Here is a 23,282-nt window from a genome sequence, read left to right on the forward strand (position 1 = left end):
TCGGAGTCTTGGCGACTCCGTGGCGCTGTATGATATTATCGTCGGTCGATCGACTCTGTGGCGTTGTATGATATTATCGTCGGTCGATCGACTCTGTGGCGTTGTATGATATTATCGTCGGTCGATCGCTAAAGGTGTGATTGGGCCGGGTTGCCTGTATCATCCTATTTGAGCATGCAATTGGGGTGCTGTAGCGCACTTATTTAGTTATCGAACAAGAGATGTCGAGATCACAGAGGTGGCAAATTTATTGGGGAGAAAACTACCGCTGATATGAAAGATTATCTACCGTGCACCTAATAATTTCGTGGGGAATTGGATGATGAGGTGGGAATTCATGGCTGGATGTGAAGGCGGCTTTTACATGTGGTGTGTGGTGTCATAGTTACCTGATGCTTAGTTCGTCGCGCCGTGGGTTTCGGGTTCATGGTACGTAAAAACTTTTTTATGTGAACCTTAACCCGCTAACCGCTATGAGATTCATGACGGTACATGGAGAACCCCGGTAACTATGAGTGGTGGTTTCAGCAACGGAGTGTCGTCTTCATGATTTGGTGTTTCCTTTTTGTATTTTTCTCATGGGTTGAACATCCATTCACAGTGGACCTGTTAAATGACGTAAAGTTCATGTTAGCTTTTGGTTCAAGTTCAGTTCACTCATCCATGGGTGCTCCTTCAGAATCTCTAACATTCTACCACAAGATTTTGCAGTAAAATCTTCTGCACAGGAAGTGATTTGTCCCATCGATCTTTCTCCGTCCAGCAGTTCATAGTTCAGAAAACACACCAATACATGGCTATATACACACAAATATTGTGTGAAGCATTATAACAAGAGATCTGAAGATTCAGAATTTTGTGGTGCAAACACTGTGAATTTTCCATTAAGTACACAGACTTGCAGTACTGTAGATAAGAACTGAGTTTAAAGTGAATGCCACAAGTCATCCGGGTTGAAACTGGAGGAGATAACAAAGTCAAGTGGTTCAAAGAGCACCCACGCACGCACGTGTGCACGCCAAGCTTGAGCTGAAAGAATTTCAAAGATAGCTGAAAAACACGTCCACTAGTTTCCAGAGTCTGAACCTTGAAAGCTGATGAACTTTCTTGCTTTCAGTTGAAATTTTGCAAGATGCTCAAACAATTCAAAGACGATTGAATATCCCTCCACTGGTAGTTTCCAGAGTCTGCACTCTGAAGCTAGAAACTTGATGAGCTTTGACTCTGAATGAAGAAGACAGAAAATAAAATAAAAAGGCCTCATGCTAGATCTAGCAGCATCAGTTGAATTTTCAGTGCTTAGTACCAGCACATGCATGAATGCATGGTTGATGCATGTAAAGGACACCATGACACATGTGTTGCCTACCAGTATTAAACACTATCATATGATCCATTGCATCTGATCCTGCTTCTGTTGAAAAGGTGATGTCATTTCCCACAATAATATAAAAAGAAGATGCAACATGTGGGCATTCATTCAGATTCAGATAAGAACTGAAGCTAGCTCCTGCAATAATGTGTGTGTGGCCTTGAGAAGAGGCCTGCTCTGTCAAGCAACATCTAGAAGCTCACGTGCTGAATTCTTTTGGATGGCCAGAAATAAAAAAAAAGAGATAAAAATAAATAAAAGGTGGCCACCACGCCCCCCACAATTCTTCAATAGATTCTTGCCAGCGACATGAATCGACAGCAACTCTTGCCTTCCTTGTAAGCTTCTGTTCTGAGGTCAACAATTGCAAATGGCATCAAGCAAAAAGAAATATCAAGGTGAAACTGAGAACTAGTTAGCATCAGAGAGAGAGAGAGAGCGCTTTCACACATCTCTTGACGTGTGGGTGTATCAGCGACGTGGAAAATTGCTAAAAATTCGTGAGATCCTGGAAAATCTTTTAGTGGTTTTTATTAAGTATTTTTAGTTATTTTTTTGGTGAAATTTTCCCCTGACCTGCATACCATAATTGACAGCTTCTGTTATTGAGATCTTAAGTGACGCTCGCCGACAAATGGGTCCATAAGCCGTCCAGTGTTACCAGTTCCGTGTTCGAGCGGTATGGGTTCATTGTGACGAAGATGGTTTTGAGCAAAATAGCATCTTGGTGTGCAAATGTTGTTGTCACTTGTTTGGCCTATCTGAAAGACCAGTGTGCTAATTAATTTTATCACACTCCTGATGTTGATGGTCATGGGCCCACCTGATCATCACAGATGGCTAAAGAGGGTGATTGCTACTGGCTTCATAAGTTGATCACCATTCAAATAAGCATCTAAGATTAGGCAGCACATCTGTCAGCGCCTTGTGAACAAATGCCACCTCATGAGGTCTCTGAATTTCAGAATTTTCTGGACCTTAATTTGATGGAGTGGCGCATGTGGCTTGTGATTGTGCCTTTGTTTGTGAATCGCCCCCACCCCCCTCCACCCTAAACATGTCTATGTAGATACAAGCTCCAAGCCATGTTTGTCGTTCAGTATTTCCATGTGATTACACTGAGAGGAAAAGTAGAGAGGGGAAGCTGATTTCACTCACGCAAGAAACAGGTGAAGTTGGAGAGTATCTCAGGGTTGTTATCAAATAAACCTCAGCCCGGACAGGCAGGCGCTCAGGTCGGGCAATTTGGACCAGTGTAACAACCAAAGAGCCCCCCTCAAGACCGAATATTGCTTCCAGCTCCTGCCTCTAAAGTATTTCTACTGTTTTGTACGTCTTCTCGGCAAAATTCGAGATTTTGATGGGCCAAATGGGTGGATGAGATGAAGTCATATGTAGGAGTCGGGAGCTAAACGTCCGTGTCCCCTCAAGACTTTTGTGTAGAAGAGCTCCCAATACCTCCCAAGCCGACCAAAGAACAGCCACGGGTGTGTCTTCCATGAACTAATCATCTCATAGCTCACAGCATTTTCAGAATCCTTCACTTGCTGTTTTATATGGATCGAGACATTGAATGCTATTTACCATTTCTTTTTCTTCCTAATAGCAAGGACAAGGGAGGATTTTCAAAACACACCGGCACCAATAACAGCATACCTTGCTTTTGCTTTGTTGTTTGGAAGCTGGGGAATCAACCCACTAGTGGATCTAATCCACCCAGGATAGGGTTGATCCCTCACATCACCCAATCCCTCTCGGGTAAATCCCCCTCTACTAAAAAGGTGTTTGGATTAACAAGGGTTGCATGAATTGGAACATGTTTCATATTTAAACCCAAAAAAAGCTCATCATAAATTCAAGAAAATATTCCGTAAATACAGTTGATAAAAGTCCAATTGTAGAAGTGATGAAAATAAATATACAAATCCGTAAAATAACAACACTAACACAGTATATCCCAAAAAATTGGACAAAACTAATACAGTATAATTCCTAAAAAGAGAAAGAATTCAAATGTCCAGAAAGATAGTGGAAGATTTGCAAATATCTAGTACTCCCTCCGTCGAACAAAAGATGTCTCAAGTTTGTCAAAATTTGGATGTATCTAGACATGGCTTAATGTACAAATGCATTCAAATTTAGTCAAAGTTGAGACATCTTTTGTTGAACAGAGGAAGTTAGTGATTTCTCAGGGTAATAAAAAAGAAAGTAATTCACAAGGGTATGAAATCCACAAGTTTAATGGAGTATAATATTACAAGTTTACGACCATTATTTAAGTTTGGAAGCACCAAGTTTAGACTAGCAATTCCCTCCAGTCTCTGGCAGCTTCTTCCTGACCTCTTCTACTAGCCACTCATCAATTCTCCCTTGCCTCTTCTTTTAACTACCCCATCAATTCTTCCTGGCAGGGGACATACAATTCACTTATAAACCTCATGCTATATAACTCGCTGCAAAGATAATGTTACAAATGTCATATCAATGTCATATCAATGGCGCGGCAGCCTTGGGAGTAAAAAACAATCTAATCAAATGTTATAACTAAAAACATTGCTAAATTCACCAGCTCCAGATTACAACCATTCATGTCATCAAACAAATATGATAACATGGAGAATTCGAGATCACCAAACATATTATATCTTCTCCTTCAGATTTTACATCGTAAGTATGTGTGCACTATAGAGATCTGAGCAAAAGTAACATTGATACCAAAATCTATTACTTCGGTGACAGCAAGCACCAGGAGTATCAAGTTAGTAAATTAATATAGACCCAACTCAACATAAAAGAAACAAACAATAGGAATGATTTTTCACGATATATCATTTGCTTATAGAGATTCTTGCTGGAACAAATCTAAAAAATTCATGGGAGCCCCCAAGTTTAGTGGAAAAAAATCAGAGCAGAGAAAGGGAGACTAAAACAGAACAATGCAGTCTTTTTTCTTAACAATTTGTGCATGTGTACAAGAACGTGCACATATCGGACAAATTAGTCACAAAGATTAGTATTGATTAATACCATTAATTAATACTCCCCTGATTCCTAATAAATGTCGTTGATCTAGTGCAAATTTAGAACAAAATTGTACTAAATGAGTAACACTTATTATAGAATCGGAATGAGTATATAACAACCACATCACTGAAATCATCAGCTCTAAGCTAGAGAGCAAGACTAGAACCAAACAGAAAACACTAATTTTGGTATGGGTCAGGGGGCTGGCTTCGGCTAGTAACTATTATCGCTGATGGGCCGGCCCAGCTCAAGCGACGCATAAGTGAGCCGGAGAACTCGCCCCCCGAATCTCTCTAAAATACTCTAAAAAAAAAATCTCTAAAAAAAAAACTCGCCCCCCGAATCCTCGTCGTCTCTCTCCGCAGGTCCTACAGAAACTCGCCGGAGAATCCTCCTCCCGTCCTCCGCCGTCCTTCCTTTCCCATCTTCCTCCCTCCATGCGAGTTTCCTTCCCCATCCTCGCCTCCTCGGTCCATCGCCCCGGCGGGCTAGTTTTTAGTTGGAGGTTGGCGGCCGGCGAGATGCGTCGGCGCCGGCAACCGGAGAGGAGGAGGATGGCCACGCGCGGCATCGGCGAGGGGGACGCCCGGAGTTGCGTGCGCGAAGGAGCGTGCGGGCAAAGGCCATCGCCGCCGGCCAAATCGACCGGGTAAGACCGCAACTGTGAAGCCGATTTAGTCCCTTAAAAATAAGAATTCCACGAAATTGACCTTGTATTTTTAATACTTTTGCGATGCGCTCTTACCGGGAAAGCTACCAAAAGAATACATGCTCCAGAGAGCACACATTTGTGAAGCACAACATCCAGAATTCTCCTCCGTTTCCAATAGAAGCTTATGGTCCTTGCATACTAATCAAGAAATATCAGCCAAAATATAAAGTTCTACAAAGAAAACAATGCAGGCTTAGGATGGGGTCAAGTCCCCAAAACGACTTCTTTGTAGAATGGGGTGATGCATCCTTTCACACCTAAATGATGTTAGTCTTTGGAGTTGCTCATTTGGATCTAGCAAAATGCAGGATTTTTTTTTTGCGAGAAAGCAAAATGCAGGATTGATCTAGTGAGAAGCTGCATTACTTGTTTCTTAACTAGTTATTGATTTGCACAAATTTGATGCTCTTGAAGAATTTATAGCTTAACTAGTTATTGATATTCTAGATGTTGATACATTTTTCTATAAACTTGGTACAACTTTAAAAGGTTTGAGTTAGAACAAAACTAGGACTTCTACATTTAGGAACGGAGGGAGTATTTGTCATAAATGCAGAGCTAGCTAATGGTTAAAAAAAAGTGCACCAGCCTGTCAGTAGTGGGCCTAGTGGCGTATATAAGTGATGGTCATTATTGATACAATCAGAGCATACTCTAGGTCATTAGATGTACCATCTGGCAATTGGTAACTGGTATGCATATAAAAACAACTTGGTCATTAGATGCAAATGGATTTCTTTAATTTAACAGTGCTCTAAGCCGTTAACTAATCATATCTCATGACATGTCAACGGAATGATTTTGACAAGTTCAGCAAAGGGATATGTCAACTGAATGATGAGGCCAGGTCCAGCAAAATCGTCAACTCCATCCTAAGCACGCCAACTGCCAATTTTGGTGTATATAGACATGTATACAAACAGAGTGATAAACAACTAGTTAGATGCAAATCATGCATTGAGACACATCTGTCCAAACTAATTAGGCATAGACAACACCGTAGTTGGCGATAATCATGTCTATAGATAGGACAAACGGGCGAGCTTTTGATGAACTCACTTTGCGGGAGTTCGTCTGAGTGAGTAAACGTGTGTGTTTGTTTCAACCACGTCCATGGGTCTCTCAAGTGCTATGCACTGGTGGGAGGAATGGCAGCTGCGCATCCTTGTCCTCGGCAGCCTATTCTTCCAGTTCTTCCTCCTCTTGTCTATCACCATGCGCAGAACCGTGCCCAGGTTGAGAGTGCTTGTGTGGGTGGCGTATGTAGGCGGCGACGCTCTGGCGATCTACGCCCTCTCCACACTTTTCAGTCGGCAGAAGCAACGGATTGGGGATAGGGTGACCAGCGCCCTAGAGGTCGTTTGGGTGCCTGTTCTCCTCATCCACCTCGGTGGTCCGTATGCGATATCTGCCTACAGCCTTGAGGATAACGAGTTATGGCGGAGACATCTCATGACCTTAGTGATTCAGATCACGGTAGCCTTGTACATCTTCTGCAAGTGGTGGTCTGGAGAGGAGAAGCTACTGCAGGCCGCAATCTTGCTCTTTGTCGTTGGCATCATCAAATTCGCTGAGAAGCCATGGGCCCTCAGAAGAGCTAGCTTTAACAGCATGCAGGCCTCCAGTTCTCTGTCCCCGCAAAGAAAGAGCTCTTCTACAGTTGTTGGAGGCATCATCGCCACAATTGGGAGGTGGTGTATTTCAGAACCTTATGACCTTATCTTAGCGAGCGGGAGGGGGAACAAATGGAGGGAGTTACAAGAAAGCGAATCACTTCAAAAGTATGTTGAAGAAGCAAGCAAGTGTGTGCTGACCACTGAGGTAGATTATGAAGAAGGAGCAAAAGCAATTGCTCGACACTCGGAATTATTCGGTCACACCGATTACTTCGCCGACACAATTGCTCCATACTCTGTTCGGCTTAGTGAACTACAATCTTTTATGAAGCTTGGCTACCTACGAGGATACCTTATAGTGAAGATGTACATCGAAGTCAGATTTGCAATCATGTACACCAAAACAAGGGCAGTGTTCAGTCCTCTTGGTGTGTTCTTGCATTATTATTTGCTTCCCTCCTTGGCCTTAGCTTCCGTGGTTATCTTCGCCAGGAGCCACAAGGATGGTTATAGTGTGAACGACATCAGGGTGACATACATTTTGTTCTTTTGCACTGCAGCTCAGGAGTTATATATATGGGCCAAGGATCTCCTGGGCATCTTGCTTCGGACTTGCCAAAATCGTGTTGGAGCATATATTGGCAGATGGGTGTCGGTCGAGACTGACACGCTTGCCCAGTACAACCTGTTGTCCTACTGTGCTCGCAACAGGAAACCCACCATTTTGATGAAGCTTGCTACGTTCAGCTTTCTAAGGGAGCTCATTAACAAAAATTGGTATATTGGTCAGGTACAGTCAGCCAGCCATATTACATTTCTAGTTCAAAGACATGTGGAAGATGGGTGGAAGAAGTACATACGCGGCGACACTGCAAGATACAAGAAATACAACAATCTCAGGGGGCAACTGACACTAAGGAGGCACCATCAGATGGAACGGATAGGATGGAGCTTGGACATGCCATTCGACCAGAGCGTCGTTATCTGGCACATCGCCACAGACCTCTGCTTTCACTACCTCAACACATCCCCTCAAGGAGTAGTTACACGAGGGATAGGGTGGAGCAGGGATATATCTAACTACATGATATACTTACTTTTCATTCACCCTGAGATGCTAATGCCCGGCACCAGACCGGGTCTCTTCCACATCGCCAGCGACAGTATAGAGTTATTCTTGAAGGATAGCAAGGCATCGCTAGACAGAGCGGGGAATCTTGAGCATGACTTTATTTGCAGTACGAAAACAACCAAAACTGAAGATAGACTGATTCTTCTTATATGCAACCTCACTGAGGCACTGATGGAGGTACAAGAGAATGATAGGTGGCAGTTGATCCTTAGCGTGTGGTTGGAAATGCTATGCTATTCTGCCAGCAGATGCAGGGGATACCTACACGCTAAGAGCCTCGGCGAAGGTGGGGAATACCTCTCTAATATCTGGCTCGTCTGGTCGTTCATGGGGATGCAAACTTGGGCTGAGAGGCATCATAATTTGGAGCATCTTGAAGAAGAAGATGACGAAGGGGAGGAGGAGCAGGAGCAGGGTGGAGTTGACCAATCTGTGGAAATTACCATAGCCTAAGAGCTGCTGCTTGTGGAAAATGTAATTCTGCCTTATTTGTCCTTGGTCAGCCTGCCTAAGATTATTTCTTCTAATTCTTTTTTTTTTCAATAGAGTGTGTGTTAGCTCCTCATGTTGTTCGGCTTCATAAACTGCTCCAGTGTGACCACAATCATCAACCTTACATGTATCCGATCGACTTCAGCCTTCCTCCCTTAACGAAAGCTTTATTAATGAAACTCACAGATACATCAAGGCCGTTGTTATTCGTTTTGGGCATCTACTTATGCCTGGCCAAATATATTACTCCCTATTAGGGGAGCTGGCTGCAAGTACTCTGTCTTCGTCTGAATAAAAAAGTGTTTACTTCAAGGTTTTTTTTGGGAGAATCAAACTGTTTTAAGTTTGACAAAGTATATGTAAAAATATACCAACATTTATGGCACCAAATAGGTATATAATGAAAATATATCTGATGACTGAGTCTAATGATATTAATTTGGCGCCATAAATTTTGGTGCTTTAATATAACCATGATAAAACATGAGATTTAACTTTTCAAGAAAACTGAGAAGTACAAAAGGGAACAGCTTGCGCATTAAACGCACCATTGCCTCCCTAGAACCTTGAGCAAGATCTGAGCTGCATGTGCTAGGCCATTTAACTGGATGTTAAAGCAAATGTGGTTAGCAATTAAAAATGCAATAAAAAAAAACTGGATGTCAAATATCTGTAAGAGAGAATCCCGTTGGAGTAAATGTGTCATGGCAAGCAAAATACTCAATACCAGCCCGGCTATGCCAACTTGGCCATCAGATGCCAAATAGAAATCATATGTTAAGACATGTACGCGACTACTTTGCCTAGTCAAGAAAAAAATGATGGTCAAGATCAGCTAGTACGCTTGAAAACGATTAGATGAGAATCATACATTGGGACAAGTACAAGGGAACTATATACTTTTCCAAGTCAAACAATGCGAGTAACTAAGCAAGTCTTTGTATCTACTTAAGCAATATAAAGAATGCTGTCGGCACGTGAGCAAGCTGCAGTTAGCGCTAAGGCGGGACTGGCGACTTTGAAATAAACCAGTCTCCCTCCCCCACCTTGGAGTACGTCAAGGCTGGGTGATATGATCTAGTCCAGCCCGGTTCTAACTAACTTCATTAGTAGATCCTCAGATGCAAAAACATATGTTAAGACAAGTGCGGTATTCAGCAACTCCAGAGAAATATGATCATCAAGCCCAGCCTGCCTTGATACCGAACTTGCAATAAAGATGGCCGTGTCCCCTTTTCGAAAGAAAAAAACAAGCAAGCCCAGCCTGGCGCATGCACCGACTAGTAACTGGTTAGATGTAAATCATCTCTTTTGGACCTATGTATACTTGCCCGGCCGGTCAAGCAAAATAGAGAGTCGACGACTAAGAGTGGATCTAGCCTGTCTATGTAATTAATTACAGTAACGATAGGCATAAGAAATTCAGTGCATGTGACAACGCCGTACTTAGCGCTAACCATGCCAATAACTCTTCATATATATCAAGGTGAGTCTGGAATGAATCCACACCTCACTTCTTTCCGTGTGTACATCGACCTATGTGTGTGAGTGAGGCAGAGAGAGCACATCGATCCCAAAAGAAAGAAAGAAAGAAAGAAAGAAAGAAAGAAAGAAAGTGAGAGACAAACATTGAGATGGATGTCTTAAGTGCTATGCAATGGTGGGAGGAGTGGCAGCTGCGCGTCCTCGTCCTAGGCAGCCTCTTCATCCAGTTCTTCCTCGCCTTTGCTGGAAGGATGCGTGCCATGCCCAAACTGAGGATGTTCCTATGGCTGGGGTACATAGGCAGCGATGCAGTGGCGATCTACGCCCTCGCCACCCTCTTCAGTCGCCAGAAGAAGCTGACGGTGGATGCGGGGAGCAGCTCTCTCGAGGTCATATGGGCACCTGTCCTCCTCATCCACCTCGGTCAGAATACCATGAGTGCCTACAGCCTAGAAGATAATGAGCTATGGCGGCGGCATGTCTTCACCCTAATGACTCAGGTAACGGTCGCCTTGTATGTCTTCTGCAAGTGGTGGTCTGGCGGAGAGAGGCTGCTGGCGTCGGCGGTTTTGCTGTTCATAGTTGGCATCATCAAATTCGCCCAGAAGCCATGGATCCTTAGGAGAGCTAGCTTTGCTAGCCAACAAGCCGCCAGCTCTGTCTCTCGACCAAGAAAAGCAGGTATAGTTTCTGCATTGTGGAGATTTTGCACTACACAGTACAGCGAAGCTGAGGCGGCAAAGAATAAAGGATGGAGGAAAGGACAAAAACATGAATCACTCCAGAAATTTGTTGAAGAAGCAAGCAAGTCTGCGCTGGCCCCGGAGGCGGAAGCAGCTGATCATAAACAAATGTATGATGAAATGGCATCCGCAATCGGTCACACCAATTACTTTGTCGACGTCATTGCTCCATACTCTGCTGGGCTTAAAGAGCTGAAAGCTTTCATGAAGCTTGCAAGCTTGCGGGGAAACCTGACAATAGACTGGTACATCAGAACCAGATTTTTAGCCCTATATGCAAATGTGAGAACATTTGGCAGTCCTCTTGCCCTTCTGTTGCATTTCTTTCTTCTTCCCTCCATGGCTTTAGCCTCGCTGGTGCTCTTTGCCAGGAGCCACAAGGATGGTTACAGTGTGCACGACATCAGGGTGACATACATCGTCTTCTGTTGGGCTGCTGTGCAGGAACTCATTCCATGGTTGTTTACCCCGGTGCTTTTATTCTATCAGAACCTCCCAAAATGCATGGGAACAACTAATGGAGGGATGGTCATGGTCCCCCAGTACAACCTGTTGTCGTACTGTGCTCGCAAGAAGAAGCCGAGCATTCTGATGAAGCTTGCTACCTTCAGTTTCCTAAGGGAGCTCGTTGGCAAATATGGGTGCATTGAGGAGGTAGATTCAACACATAATATTGTATGGCTGGTATTCTCATATGTGAAGTTGGGTTGGAAACAGTACATCCAGGGCGACGCTGCTAGATACAAGAGATTCAATAACTTCAGGGGACAGATGACCCTAAGTTTGCTGGGTCTGATGGAACGGATAGGATGGAGCGTGAGCACGAGATTCGACGAGAGCATTCTCATGTGGCACATCGCAACGGACCTCTGCTTCTCCTACCCCAACACATCAGTGACATCACCACAAGCAGTATCTTACGCAAAGATGAGCAAGGACATATCCAACTACATGATGTACCTATTTTTCATCAGTCCTGAGATGCTGATTCCCGGCACCAGACCCGCTCTCTTCTCCATCGCCAGCGAACACATCGAGCTGCTCTTGAAGGACAGCACGGTGCCGCTTGACAAAGAAGAAAATCTTGCTCGGGAGATTCTGAAGGCAAAGAAAAGAAAAGATACTCCGATTGACGATGCATGCAAGCTTGCTGAGGCACTGATGGAACTAGAAGAGGGGAAGAGGTGGGCACTGATCCAAAACATGTGGGTGGAGATGCTATGCTATTCCGTCAGCAGATGCAGGGGTTACCTGCAGGCTAAGAGCCTCGGTCAAGGTGTCGGCTTCTCTAGCTGGGTATGGGTCATGTGGTCGTTCATGGGGATGGAGACATGGGTTGAGAGGTATCATAGGTTGGAAGAATACCCCGATTTAGGAGGAGGAGGAGGATCAGGAGGGGAAGGAGCACATGTGATGGCATCAAATTCCATGTCACAAGGGGGAGCAGCAGAAGGACGAGGAGCAGAGGAAGGAGGAGATGAGAGAGCATCAAGTTACCGGTCGCAAGGCGGAGCCGATGAAGGAGAAGAAGGACGAGGAGCAGAGGAAGGAGGAGCTGAGAGAGCATCAGTGCGAGGACGAAGGAAAGGAAGGCAAGGAGGAGCGACGACTGGTGGAATACGAGGACGAGGGGCAGGAGGAAGAGGAGAAGGCGTGGGCGCGTCTGGTTCTCGATCCCAATCCAGAGCCAGAGACGACGATGGTTCGATAGAAATTACCATAGTGCGCTAATAAGTGCTGTTTCATGTTGAAAATTGCAATCCCGGGTCTGTCACATTTACTTTCGAGACACGTGCTCTTTGATCCGTTCCGTTGTATCTTAGCTGCAGCTAGCTGCTGCTTCATATTGGTGTCTTTATCATTTCCTTTATTTTCTCTGTTGTCTGCTTTTGTTTACTCTTTCTTGCTGAAACAGCCTGTATGCTCCTCTTGTCGCGATTAATAAATTTCTCCAGTGTGTGTCTGCAGTATTGAGATTAGAAGACCCGACAGTAGTGCCCGCGCGCCGGCGTTTCCCCCCTCAGTATTGCGCAGTCGCCGGAAACTGGCGCAGGATTGGGGTTGGAGAAGCAGTGCAGCGGCACCTGCTAGCTTATCTAGAAGTGCACTTCACTTCACACTAATTCATGGAAACAAATGGGATAATTCAGAGCAAACAACTCTCACTATCAAAACAGGGGATCTCAGTGTAAAATATACAACAGATCAGCCAGCCGTAACTTTGTTCAGTTTCCAACAATAAAGAAATATTGAATGTTTTATTTAACTAAAATCATCAGCTGGGTAAAGAAGACAACAGCTCCACCTCAGTTGAGAGTATATTCCTACACTAGCGGTACAAACATGAAAGACAGCTTGCAAGGGGATGTCCTTTGACCAAAGCTGACCAAAACAAAGTCCAGCACAGGCACATGGAAGACATGTCGAACTGCTTCTTTTCCCCGGAATTATACCCATATGTTGGCTCATTCTCAATTTTTTGCACATCGTACAACACAATTTAGTATATGATTTGGTAACCTTCGTCCTTTAAAAATCTGAAAGCCTCTCCCAGAAGTATATGGCACATTATAGTAAGAACCATTGCAGTATATGGCGAATCTTTTCTTTCATCCCAGTTTCAAAGGAAAAACACAGGATTTCGACAATCTACCTAGACCTTTTTTTAAATTCCTTTGCACAACAACAAGACAATGATATTTAGTGGCATATGAACACTAAACCGTTATTTTGTTGGTGGTTTGACCTTAATTGGCCATGTTTATTAAGATTCATGTGTTTTTTTATTCCTGTGAATCAAACACAAAAGTTTATAAAATTCCCGTGCTTTGTGTTTTCCTATTCCTACATTTTTCAAAATCCTACGAATTAAAGATGCCCTCGCTATTTGCTCATGATTACATCAAAGGGAAAAGTGAGATGGAACAATGATTTCACACATGGGAGAAAGAGGTGAAGTCAGAGAGAACCAATTTTTCTGGAAGTGCAGATACACATGTCGTAGGCTAAAAAGCTCGGTGCTGCAACAAAATAAACTTCGTACTTAACACTTCTAGGTATTCAGTGTTGGAGTTAACCTTGTTGTTTAGAATTTTATCAGGTTAGTCGAAGCTGCGGCAGTGTGTGCACGTAGAGTTGTGTTCACGTGCACAATGCAAAGCTAATTATGTGTGTTAGTTAGCTGCATGTGTTATGCTGCGAGGAGTCCGAGCGGCCGTAGCAGAGAAAGAAGCGGACGTAGTTAGTTGTGGTTGTATCCACTAATTAGCTTGTTGATTAATCTCCTGGCCCAAGTCTCACATTCAGGCCAGGTAATTTGGACGGGGTAGCAACCAAATAGCCCCTAAGACCGTGACGGCTCTTTGGTGCGGTACAAGAGCTCCTCGTGCCTACCAAGCCTACCATAGGAAAGCCACCGGTGGTGTGCCTTACATGAACTAATCATCTCATATCTTGCAGCATTTCAGAATCCTTCACTTGCTCTTTTTATATGGATCGATCGTGACATTGAATGCTATTTACCAAATTCTTTTTCTAAGAGCAAGGCCGAGCCACCATACCTTGCTTCTTATAAAGAAAACACACCATACCTCGCTTTGGCTTTGTTTAGAAGCTGGGGAAATCAATCAACTGATCCTACTCACATCACCCAATCCCTCTTCTCCATCGATTCCCTTCCCCAAGATCAATCCCCTGTTCTAAAAAAGGTTGTTTGGATTAACCAGGGTGCACATAAGATGGAACGGGTTTCCATATTTAAACACAAAAACAGCTTAGAAATTCAAGAAAATATTCTGTAAATGGAGTTCATAAAACTCTAATGGTGGTAGTGATAAAAGAAATATTCCTCCGTCCAACAAAGAATGATTCAACTTTGACTAAATTTGAATGCATTTATACACTAAGTCATGTCTAAATACAATTTTTTTTCAACAAACTTGAGACATCTTTTGTTGGACGGAGGGAGTATACAAATCCGTAAAATAACAGTATAAAGTTTCAGAAAAATGCAAGGACTCAAATGTCCAGGAAGATAGTGGAGGATTTGCAAATATCTAGTACGGAGTAATTCATTTCTCAGAGTAATACAGAATAAAGTAATTCACAAGGCTATAAAATCCACAAGTTTAATGGAGTATAATATTGCAACCATCAGTTAAGGCTCTAAATCAAAGAACTCGAAATCCACGAGTTTTTCATTTATTTTTTTGAGGGGCCAAATCCACGAGTGACAGAGTTTGGGCCGGGATTAATCTCTGCCTGGTGGATCGACAGAGTTTGGGCCGGAATTTTCCCCGCGACGGCCAAACCAACAAGCTTCCCTGGATTGGGCTACCGCCTACCGGGAAGGCCTCACGATTTTTAGGTCCACCGCCCGCCGTTCTTCCAACATCCCGATCCGCCTCCCACGGCCGTGAAGTCGCCGTCAGACATAGCCGCAGTGCCTCCTGCTGCCAGAACTAGCTCGTCCCTGTTCTAATTTCTTGTATAAGCTCTAGCTAGCCACAGGTCGACAGGATGTCCATAGTTATCAAATGTTCACCACAGGACCTCTCAGGCTGAACACTGCACTTTGCTTCTAATCTAACGAAGTGTTTGTTCTTAAAAAAAAAAAAAAACTACTCACTGGATCTACAATTCTTGGATCAAGTCTTGTCTTGTCGGTAGCAGTGTTGACCGTTGAGCGTCGACATTGGACTGTGCACTGCGGCTTAAAGGGGACCTCGACGGTATGATTACGAACCTAAATTCGCATACTTAAGAACTTTAAGCCATAAGCACAGGTCATGCATCCACTTCCCCAACCAAGTGAGGTAGTTTTGTTGCACATTCTACTTTTTGTGGAACCAGTCGGGCTCCAAGCAAATGGTGAGCGCGTGATGCAGCTTCAACTGGTGTTCATTATTACCATGTAAAGGCATCCCGGATTCCTGAAACCTCTCATTCCTATGTTGATTTAATTCTGTTTGACTGGGGAGCAAAGGAAGAAGATGGGAACTGTAGATGAAGAGAGATCCTTTCTAGCTTAGACGTCTAGTTAAAGCAGCATAGCATCCGGAGAAGGATTTATAGGGCCTGGGCCGTGTGTAAGGATTCGTTACAAGAATATGATCTTTTAGGGACGCCCTCTGTTTAGTGTTTAGAGACCCTTTAAATCTCCTGTTCTAGCGACTCCTTGTAAGGGTGGTTACTGGTTAGTAGAGTCACAAGATGAAGAGTTGTCTAAAGCTTGGTGACAATTGTCTCCAGATTGTTGAAGCTTCAAAGGGTTGAAATTGAAATTTTTGCGTGACTAATTTATGCCTTTATGGAGACACTTTACTAAGTTAGGTTACCAGCATTTGAAAGAGAATTTTATGGAAACACTTTATAAGGTTACAGACTTACAGTGTAATGAATTTGAATATAGTGCTCGTGGCGCATATGAATTTTATGGAAAGGTCCCTCATGCTCCCCGGTTTGGCATCCTCCTTATACTTGTACAGCTCTTCTAGTTTTATCTAGCTACAGTCTTCCTGCCACCTCACATTCCTAAATATACGTGTTATAGGCATTGGTTCGCATCACTAGTTGTTGCTCGCTCCCTTGCACAAGCTAGGCTGCAAATACACTGGGAAGGAGATTGCAGCAAGACAAACGCTAGATGTCATCTTCCTAATCCTAAGTAGATGTGATTTACTTGTCTACCGAGATGAGATGGTACAAGAATCAATTGATGGGAGGAGGAAGGTCATGTGAAGATACATCTTTATCGATAGAAAAAGAAGTGAATAGTGTGGGTGGTGAGATATACTCGATGACTCTGTATATCTACTGGTACGAGCTCTTTTACGGTACCCCGGATTTAATATAGACCGTTTATTTCTCTTGATCTTGTGGCCGATATTGTCAGGTACTCCATCGCTAACTCCATGGAGTACCGAGTCTGAAATCAACGGAGTAGCTCGATTTGGAGGGCAAAATTGTAATTGCGTTCGGATAAATCTTTTCCCGTGCTAGCTTTTAGTCATCGGCATGAAGCTGCCGGGCCGTAGGTGGACGCCGTTGCCCGTTGCCGACATTGCCGCCGTCGAGGACGTGCCGGAGTGCCGGACAAGTTCTCCAAGTCATCCAGCATGGTCGCAGCCGGGCGCTGGAACGAGTTCCTCACGGGGAGACGGCCGGATTAATTCTTCTAACTCTGAAGCGTTTGCGTTTTTGCCTGCACCACTGAGCCACGGCCTGACCTTGGCCGCTAGCGGCTTGGCGATGGAGCCGCTGGGAGCTGCCGTGGGAAAGAGGCACTTTGATTAAGGAAACTGTTGATCAATTAGAAAACATGCCTCCTATAATTGGAAAGGATTGTCGCAACATTGATAGAATTTTTCTTTTTTTTCCAGCCATAACTAACAACCATTAAGATAGACTTTGAGAATTGTCTAAATTGGCCTTTAATCTAGACGGAGATCTGATTGGTACTTCGGTATTTGCTTTTGGAGCACCAGGGTACCGTAAAAATCCTCCTACTGGTACAACTATTAATTCGTGAAGAACGAACATATTACAGGGCTGTAAATACCAATTCTTGACACCTCTTATTCCTAGCAAGCTGCTACGTACTATGTGTGCAATAATGTGTGTGTGGCGTTGAGAAGATGTAAACTAGAGGTCCTTTGCCGCCTCTGCATGAATTATATAGCACAGGGTAGAGATTAGACCCGACCACGACACGGAAAGCCAGTACTGCCAGTTCGAATTGATCCAGCAAGTAACCATTTTTATATGAACCTTGTGTACCGAGTTACAACATCATGATGATCTGGCTCTTGCCTCTGATTGTCACCAGTAATTAAAAGAAGCACCTATACACTTTGGCCTTGACATCAATGTATGATCATGCAAAGGGTACGTCCATCCAACTTAAGCTGGCTAAATTGATCTTTCTGGAGCTGTAAAGGATATTATGCAGCTAATTTTGTTTTTGACACACAAATGCAGCTAATTGAAAAAAAGGTAGGACTTCTCATATTTAGAAACGGAGTTAGTAAATAAATACTTAATTGATCTTTCTGGAGCTGTAAAGGATATTATGCAGCTAAATTATTATTTTGACACACAAATGCAGCTATACTAATTGTTATCTAACTCCTAACAATTCTTCTCTCAAGCCTCAAGTATATATGTTTCACAAACGTAAGTTCTCTTTGACCTGATGGTGAGGTTTGCCTTTCTTATGGCTTGTGGCCAAAGTCCTAAATTGCAATGCAGAAAGATGCATCATAACTGGACACCTGATTTATCCCAAATCTCACCACAATACATCTCATAATGCGGGAAACCAAGGAATTATGGCTTGTGGGGCTCATTGTTTATCCGCAACGTTCAATACCACCACTAAAATAGTACTCCCTCCATTTCATATTAATTAGCACCGTTTTAGTATAAGTTGTACTTACGAGTAATTAAATTCTCAACTTCGTACTAGCATATACTCCTAATTAGCTAGAATCAAGAATAATTAAGGGATGCACCTAACCATAGTAACAAGTAGAGACGTGTCCCATTTGTCTCCTATATTGAGAATCCGGAGCTTGGGGCACTGTTTCTGTCACTCCTGCATCGCCTCTGTCTTTTATCTAAACATACAAACGTAGCAATATTTCAGGAAAATCAATTCACATTGTTTTAGTTGGACAAAACTGGGAAGAAAGAATTCAGGAATCAGCTGGTATAAGAAGTCCTCAAAAAAAAAACACTATACTCCGTATCAAAGAACTCCAAATCCACGAGTCTTTTATTTATTTTTTGAGGGGCCAAATCCACGAGTGATAGAGTTTGGGCCGGGATTATTCTCTGCCTGGTGGATCGACAGAGTTTGGGCCGGAATTTTCCTCGCGACGGCCGAACCAAAGCTTCCCTGGATTGGGCTACCGGGAAGGCCTCACGATTTTTATGTCCATCCCACCAAACTCCCGATTCCTTGTTCTAAAAATAAATAAATAAAACTCCCGATTCCTCCGTCCTCCCGATCCGCCGCCGCCGCCGCCGCAACTAACTCCCGATCCGCCATCACCCGCCGTTCTTTCAACATCTCGATCCGCCTCCTAGCCGTCTCCCACGGCCACGTATTGGCCGTCAGCCATGAGAGGGCAGCGAAGCAGTAAAAGGACAAGATCCACACCTCCGCCGTCAGCCCTGAGACTGGGAGGGCCGCATAAAAGGATGAGGGCCGCCGCACCCGCATCGACGACGACGACGGCCTCTCTGCCGGAAGATATCGTAACCGACATCCTCCTGCTCCTGCCGGCCAAGTCCCTGGCGCGGTTCCGCTGCGTGTGACGTTCATGGAACGCCCAGATCGGCTCCCGCGGCTTCCAGCAGCGCCACCACGGCCAGATCCCGCCCAAGCTGGCCTTCGTCCCCATGGCGCCGGAGCCCTGCATCAACCACTTCCCGCGGTGCAGAGGCTGCCCCAGGCTCGTCTGCCCCAGGCCCTGCCGTGGGCTCGTCCTCCTCGAGCGCCGCTGCCTCGGCTACTTCTCCGTCTGCAACCTCTCCACCGGCGGCGTCCTGCACCTCCCGCTCCCGCCGCTCGTCAACATCATCGACGACGACGTCCACAGCGCCGGAATCGGCTTCGACGCGTCGACTGGACAGTACAAGGTGGTCAATCTGAGGATCAATTGCGTCGGCGTTGCAAGGGTCAACGTGATCACCTTGACCATGGACGATGCCTCCGTGCCAGGCGCGACCGGAGTCTGGAGGTCGCCGGGGCCGCTTGCCGATAGGTCATTCTTGGACGATGACTGGAGGTCTCCGTTTGCCGGTGGCGCCGGCGACGATCGGTTAATCTTGGCCAATGATCCAGCTTGCACTAGAATCTTTGTTGATAAACATGTGAACCCGGTGTTCACTGGATGTTCAGGACTGACGAATGGAGGTATGACGAGTCCCATGGCATCCTCTCTTTCTCGCTCGCCGATGAATCGTTCCGGCGAGCTCCCCAGTCCTATTTTTCCACGGCCGATCTCGTCTCGCCGTCGCCGGAGGACTACACTGCCAACAAATTAATTTACAAGCGACGACGAAACGAAGGACCTGAATTTGGTTCCACGTCTGACGACGACGAAGTGATCATGCCACTCGGAAGAGCCCTGGTGGAGCTCAACGGGAGCCTCTGCATGGTGCGTGATGTGCGCCGCCGCCGCCGCAACGATGTGAAAGGGCAGCGCTTGTTTGAGATATGGAAGCTACAGGATTGCAAAGCCGGGTCATGGTCAATGGACTATAGCATCAACAGCAGTAGCCTGGCCGGCCAACAAGAAGACATTGTGGAGCAGCAGCTGACCAAGCCACGGCTTGTCGTTCCTATCTGCTACATTGGCACCGGCAGCAGCAGGAAGATGGTGCTCCTTACATCGGCACACAAGGCACATGTCTACGACCCAGACACCAACGCTCTCCAGACCGTGGCTGATTTTTGCAGTGAGGCGGTGAAGGAGCCTTGTCCTGAGCTGTTGCGCTTCGTCTTGTACCAACAGTCTCTTGTTCACCTGGATGACATGGAGCATGGCCTCGGTGAGATTAAATTCGTTGAAGTCATGTGATCTATATAATTCATTGTTTCTTTCTGTTTAGTAGTATCGTTTAAGTTGTAACTTATAAATAAGATTTAGTGAAATCTGACAACCGATTAACAAGGGCATCACTCTGTTGAGTTTTATCTCTCAGAGATCCTTAGTATATTCCCATATTGTGATGTTCGCCAGTCATATACCAGTGGCATTTATAATACAAATTATCTTGTAGCTTCAATTAATTGAATGGTCTATTAGTATATTCCTTTTTTTTATCTGTAGATTTTTCCTGAGACTGATGGTTCTGCTTCTCCATGAGCAACTAAAACTACCACAAATTCACATGCTATTGCCCCGTAGTTGGTTTCTTAAGGTAATTAATAATATCCCTCTGTGATCCACTTCTTTCTCTTCAATTTTGCACCTGTGTGCAAACTACCACAAATTCACATGCAGTAAGCATCTACTTTCCTACATATATTACAGGAAATAGTCATGGGAATTTCATAAATTAATGGTAGAATAATATAATAAAAGTATCCATAATAAAAATTAGGTACTGATGCTAATTTTGTATGTGTGAATTTAATTAGTGTAGGTGATTATCCCATTGGAGCAAATGTTCTAGGCGATTGGCTACTATTAGCGAAGTGGTTTGCCTTTCTTATGGCTTGTGGCCAAAGTTCTAAATTGCAATGCAGAATGATGCAGCTAAATTGGACACCTCTATGATTTATCCCCAATCTCACCACAGTATATCTCATAATGTGGAAAATCAAGGAATTAAGTATATGGGGCTCATTGTTTATCCACAGTGTTCAATACCATGACTAACATACTACTTATGAGTAAATTCTCAACTGCATACCAGCTAGAATCAAGAATAATTAAGGTATGCACCTAAACCATAGTAAGAAGTAGATGTGTCCCATTTGTCTCCTATATTGAGAATCTGGAGCTTGGGCCACGGTTTCTGTCACTCCTGCGTCACCTCCGCCGTCCTTTATTTTATCTAAACATACAAACATATCAATATTTTAGGAATCAATTCTCATTGTTTTAGTTGGACAAACTGGGAAGAAAGAATTCAGGAATCAGCTGGCATAAGAAGTCCAAGTTGCACTAATGAAACAGACTGAAAAACACTATCAGCACGTTGTTTGGTGTCTGCATATGGTATTCCAAATTATAGAATACCATATTGCATTGTTTGGTGTCTGCAGATAATTCTCTTTGTTTGCCGCTGAATGCGAGTATCTGTTAACACAAGAGACTATTCAGCTAGAATTCGAACTGTAAAAATCTTAAGCAAGATTGTTCTCAATGTACTCAACATCTTTGGAATGAGATCTAACTATGTTGTCAATAACAAATTGATTCTTCTCTCTAACCTGCTAATCCTAAACCTTATTTGTCTAACTCTTCTGCATGGAATGAGATCTAACTGTGCTGTCAATAGGACCTGTGGGTTAGCAGCAAACTAATTAAAGGCAGTCCTTGAACGAACAGTAATTTATTCCTGTGGTTCTGAAAACATACTACTAAAGAAATCACTCTGAGGTGGTTGAAAAATGTTTTCTTGTTCCATTCACAAGAGCAGGACAGACAATGAACACCTCAAATAGTTTGAACTAATACTATCATGTGATAGGCAAAGCAATTTTAGCATTTTTCATAAATATGCGATATGATCTGCTTATTTAACCTGCATAATGAGCCACCATGCATGCAAAAGAGTGAGGTCAGTCAGAATATGAATTTTGTTTATGAAAACAGACAAGATGGATAATTATGTTGGCACAGCTATTATGAAGATGGTGTATATCTGAGAAGTGGAAAATAGTATCCCCTGTTCCATATTGAATGAAATGTCTGAGCTAACTTATGACTAAATAAGCTTCTGTACTGTACAGCTGGGGACTGAATAGAGTTGTTTCACATCTCCATTAAGAGGCAGAAGCGGGAAAACAAGTACTCCCTCCTATCCATAATAAGTGTCGCTAATTTAGTACAACTTTGTACTAGAGTGGGAGTAATACAAATGGGATTTTGTATGAGTAGGCCTCGAAGCAAGCATGGATTCTTTACCAGATGGAACATCATGAAAATTAAAGCAGAGTATATGGTGTTATTCGTATGCTGATGTTGGTGTGTCTTTCATACACTTGGTACCAGAAAAGGTAAGTACCATTCATTGTCTCGACCCATCATATAAAAGAGCAAGCGAAGGATTCTGAAATGCTGCATGATATGAGATGATTAGTTCATGGAAGGCACTCCGGTGGCTTTTCTATGGTAGCTAGGCTTGGGAGGGATTGGGAGCTCTTCTATTGCCAATGTGATCTACTATTGTCTTATTTCACTGTTTTGGTCTCCAACTTTGTGGTAGAATTTGGCTTAGATACGCTGCATCATGCAGAGTGGGGATTCAGGGCTGGCTTCAGAGAGATGTGTGTTCAGTGGCCGAAATTCAGGGCGTGGCGGATATAATTATGTTACTCCTAACACATTCTCCAGTTACTCCTAACACATTCTCCAGTAATCACTCAGCAAACTGGATATCGATTGTTAGCCGCAAGAAAGGAGATGGGGAAAGAAGGAGCCGCACCGCTCCCTGTTGTCATGATCTTATCGAATGTCTTCTGGCAGAGCCTCCTTTTAATGGCAGCAGCTCTCGGTAACAGCATAATGGACTAGCCAATTCCATCGGCCCAAGCACCTGTATATGTAGAGATGCAAATAGGTCTCAACAAATTATTGATTTGCTGCATCTATGTGTTATGCCCTTGTACTATAATGGCAGCAGCTCTCGGTAACAGCAGAAAGGATTTGTAGAGCACATCAATGGATGGATGTTTGCCCAAAGATACGAATTCATATACAAGTTGCAGTTTGAATATCCATCCAAATGAATTACAACAAGTCGTCATCTCGTGAGGCTCGTAGATAGTAGAGTAGTGGTGGAGACAATCCGGGAGACTGACTCCAATGCTTTTTTTGACCCGAACTACAGCGGGCAACAGCTGGCCTGCACAACTTTATTAAAAACAAAATGTAACCTTACACAAGAATTGAGATTATACAAGAGGGGGTGTGGGGAGAGCGAGTAGGATTATTTACAAATTCGTGGCCAAGTGAGCCAACATTAT

At 43.9% G+C, this 23,282-nt stretch overlaps 2 protein-coding genes across 11 annotated transcripts; both read left to right on the plus strand.

Annotated features, from left to right (window-relative positions):
- Window positions 1-4,672: 4,672 nt before the first annotated feature.
- LOC104584361 lies at window positions 4,673-23,055 on the plus strand. 10 transcript variants are annotated; one of them, XR_002966137.1, is made up of 6 exons: window positions 4,673-5,045; window positions 16,128-20,134; window positions 20,416-20,506; window positions 22,047-22,104; window positions 22,195-22,313; window positions 22,553-23,055. XR_002966137.1 is itself a non-coding variant. In XM_010238801.3 (3 exons), the coding sequence occupies exons 1-2, from the start codon at window positions 19,474-19,476 to the stop codon at window positions 22,055-22,057; spliced, it is 672 nt and encodes a 223-aa protein (XP_010237103.1). In that variant the 5' UTR covers window positions 18,530-19,473; the 3' UTR covers window positions 22,058-22,104; window positions 22,195-23,036. The 10 variants fall into 10 exon arrangements, 4 of the variants coding, with proteins under 4 accessions (XP_003579230.1, XP_024318823.1, XP_010237103.1 ...); XR_001407382.2 differs by having other exon boundaries at window positions 22,047-22,313; XR_002966135.1 differs by adding an exon at window positions 20,732-21,025 and having other exon boundaries at window positions 22,047-23,036.
- LOC100824551 lies at window positions 9,464-12,530 on the plus strand. Its single transcript, XM_014903219.2, has one exon. The coding sequence runs from the start codon at window positions 9,983-9,985 to the stop codon at window positions 12,305-12,307; it is 2,325 nt and encodes a 774-aa protein (XP_014758705.1). The 5' UTR covers window positions 9,464-9,982; the 3' UTR covers window positions 12,308-12,530.
- Window positions 23,056-23,282: the final 227 nt, after the last annotated feature.

Source organism: Brachypodium distachyon, chromosome 4 (genome assembly GCF_000005505.3).
Source record: "Brachypodium distachyon strain Bd21 chromosome 4, Brachypodium_distachyon_v3.0, whole genome shotgun sequence".
Taxonomy (NCBI): domain Eukaryota; kingdom Viridiplantae; phylum Streptophyta; class Magnoliopsida; order Poales; family Poaceae; genus Brachypodium; species Brachypodium distachyon.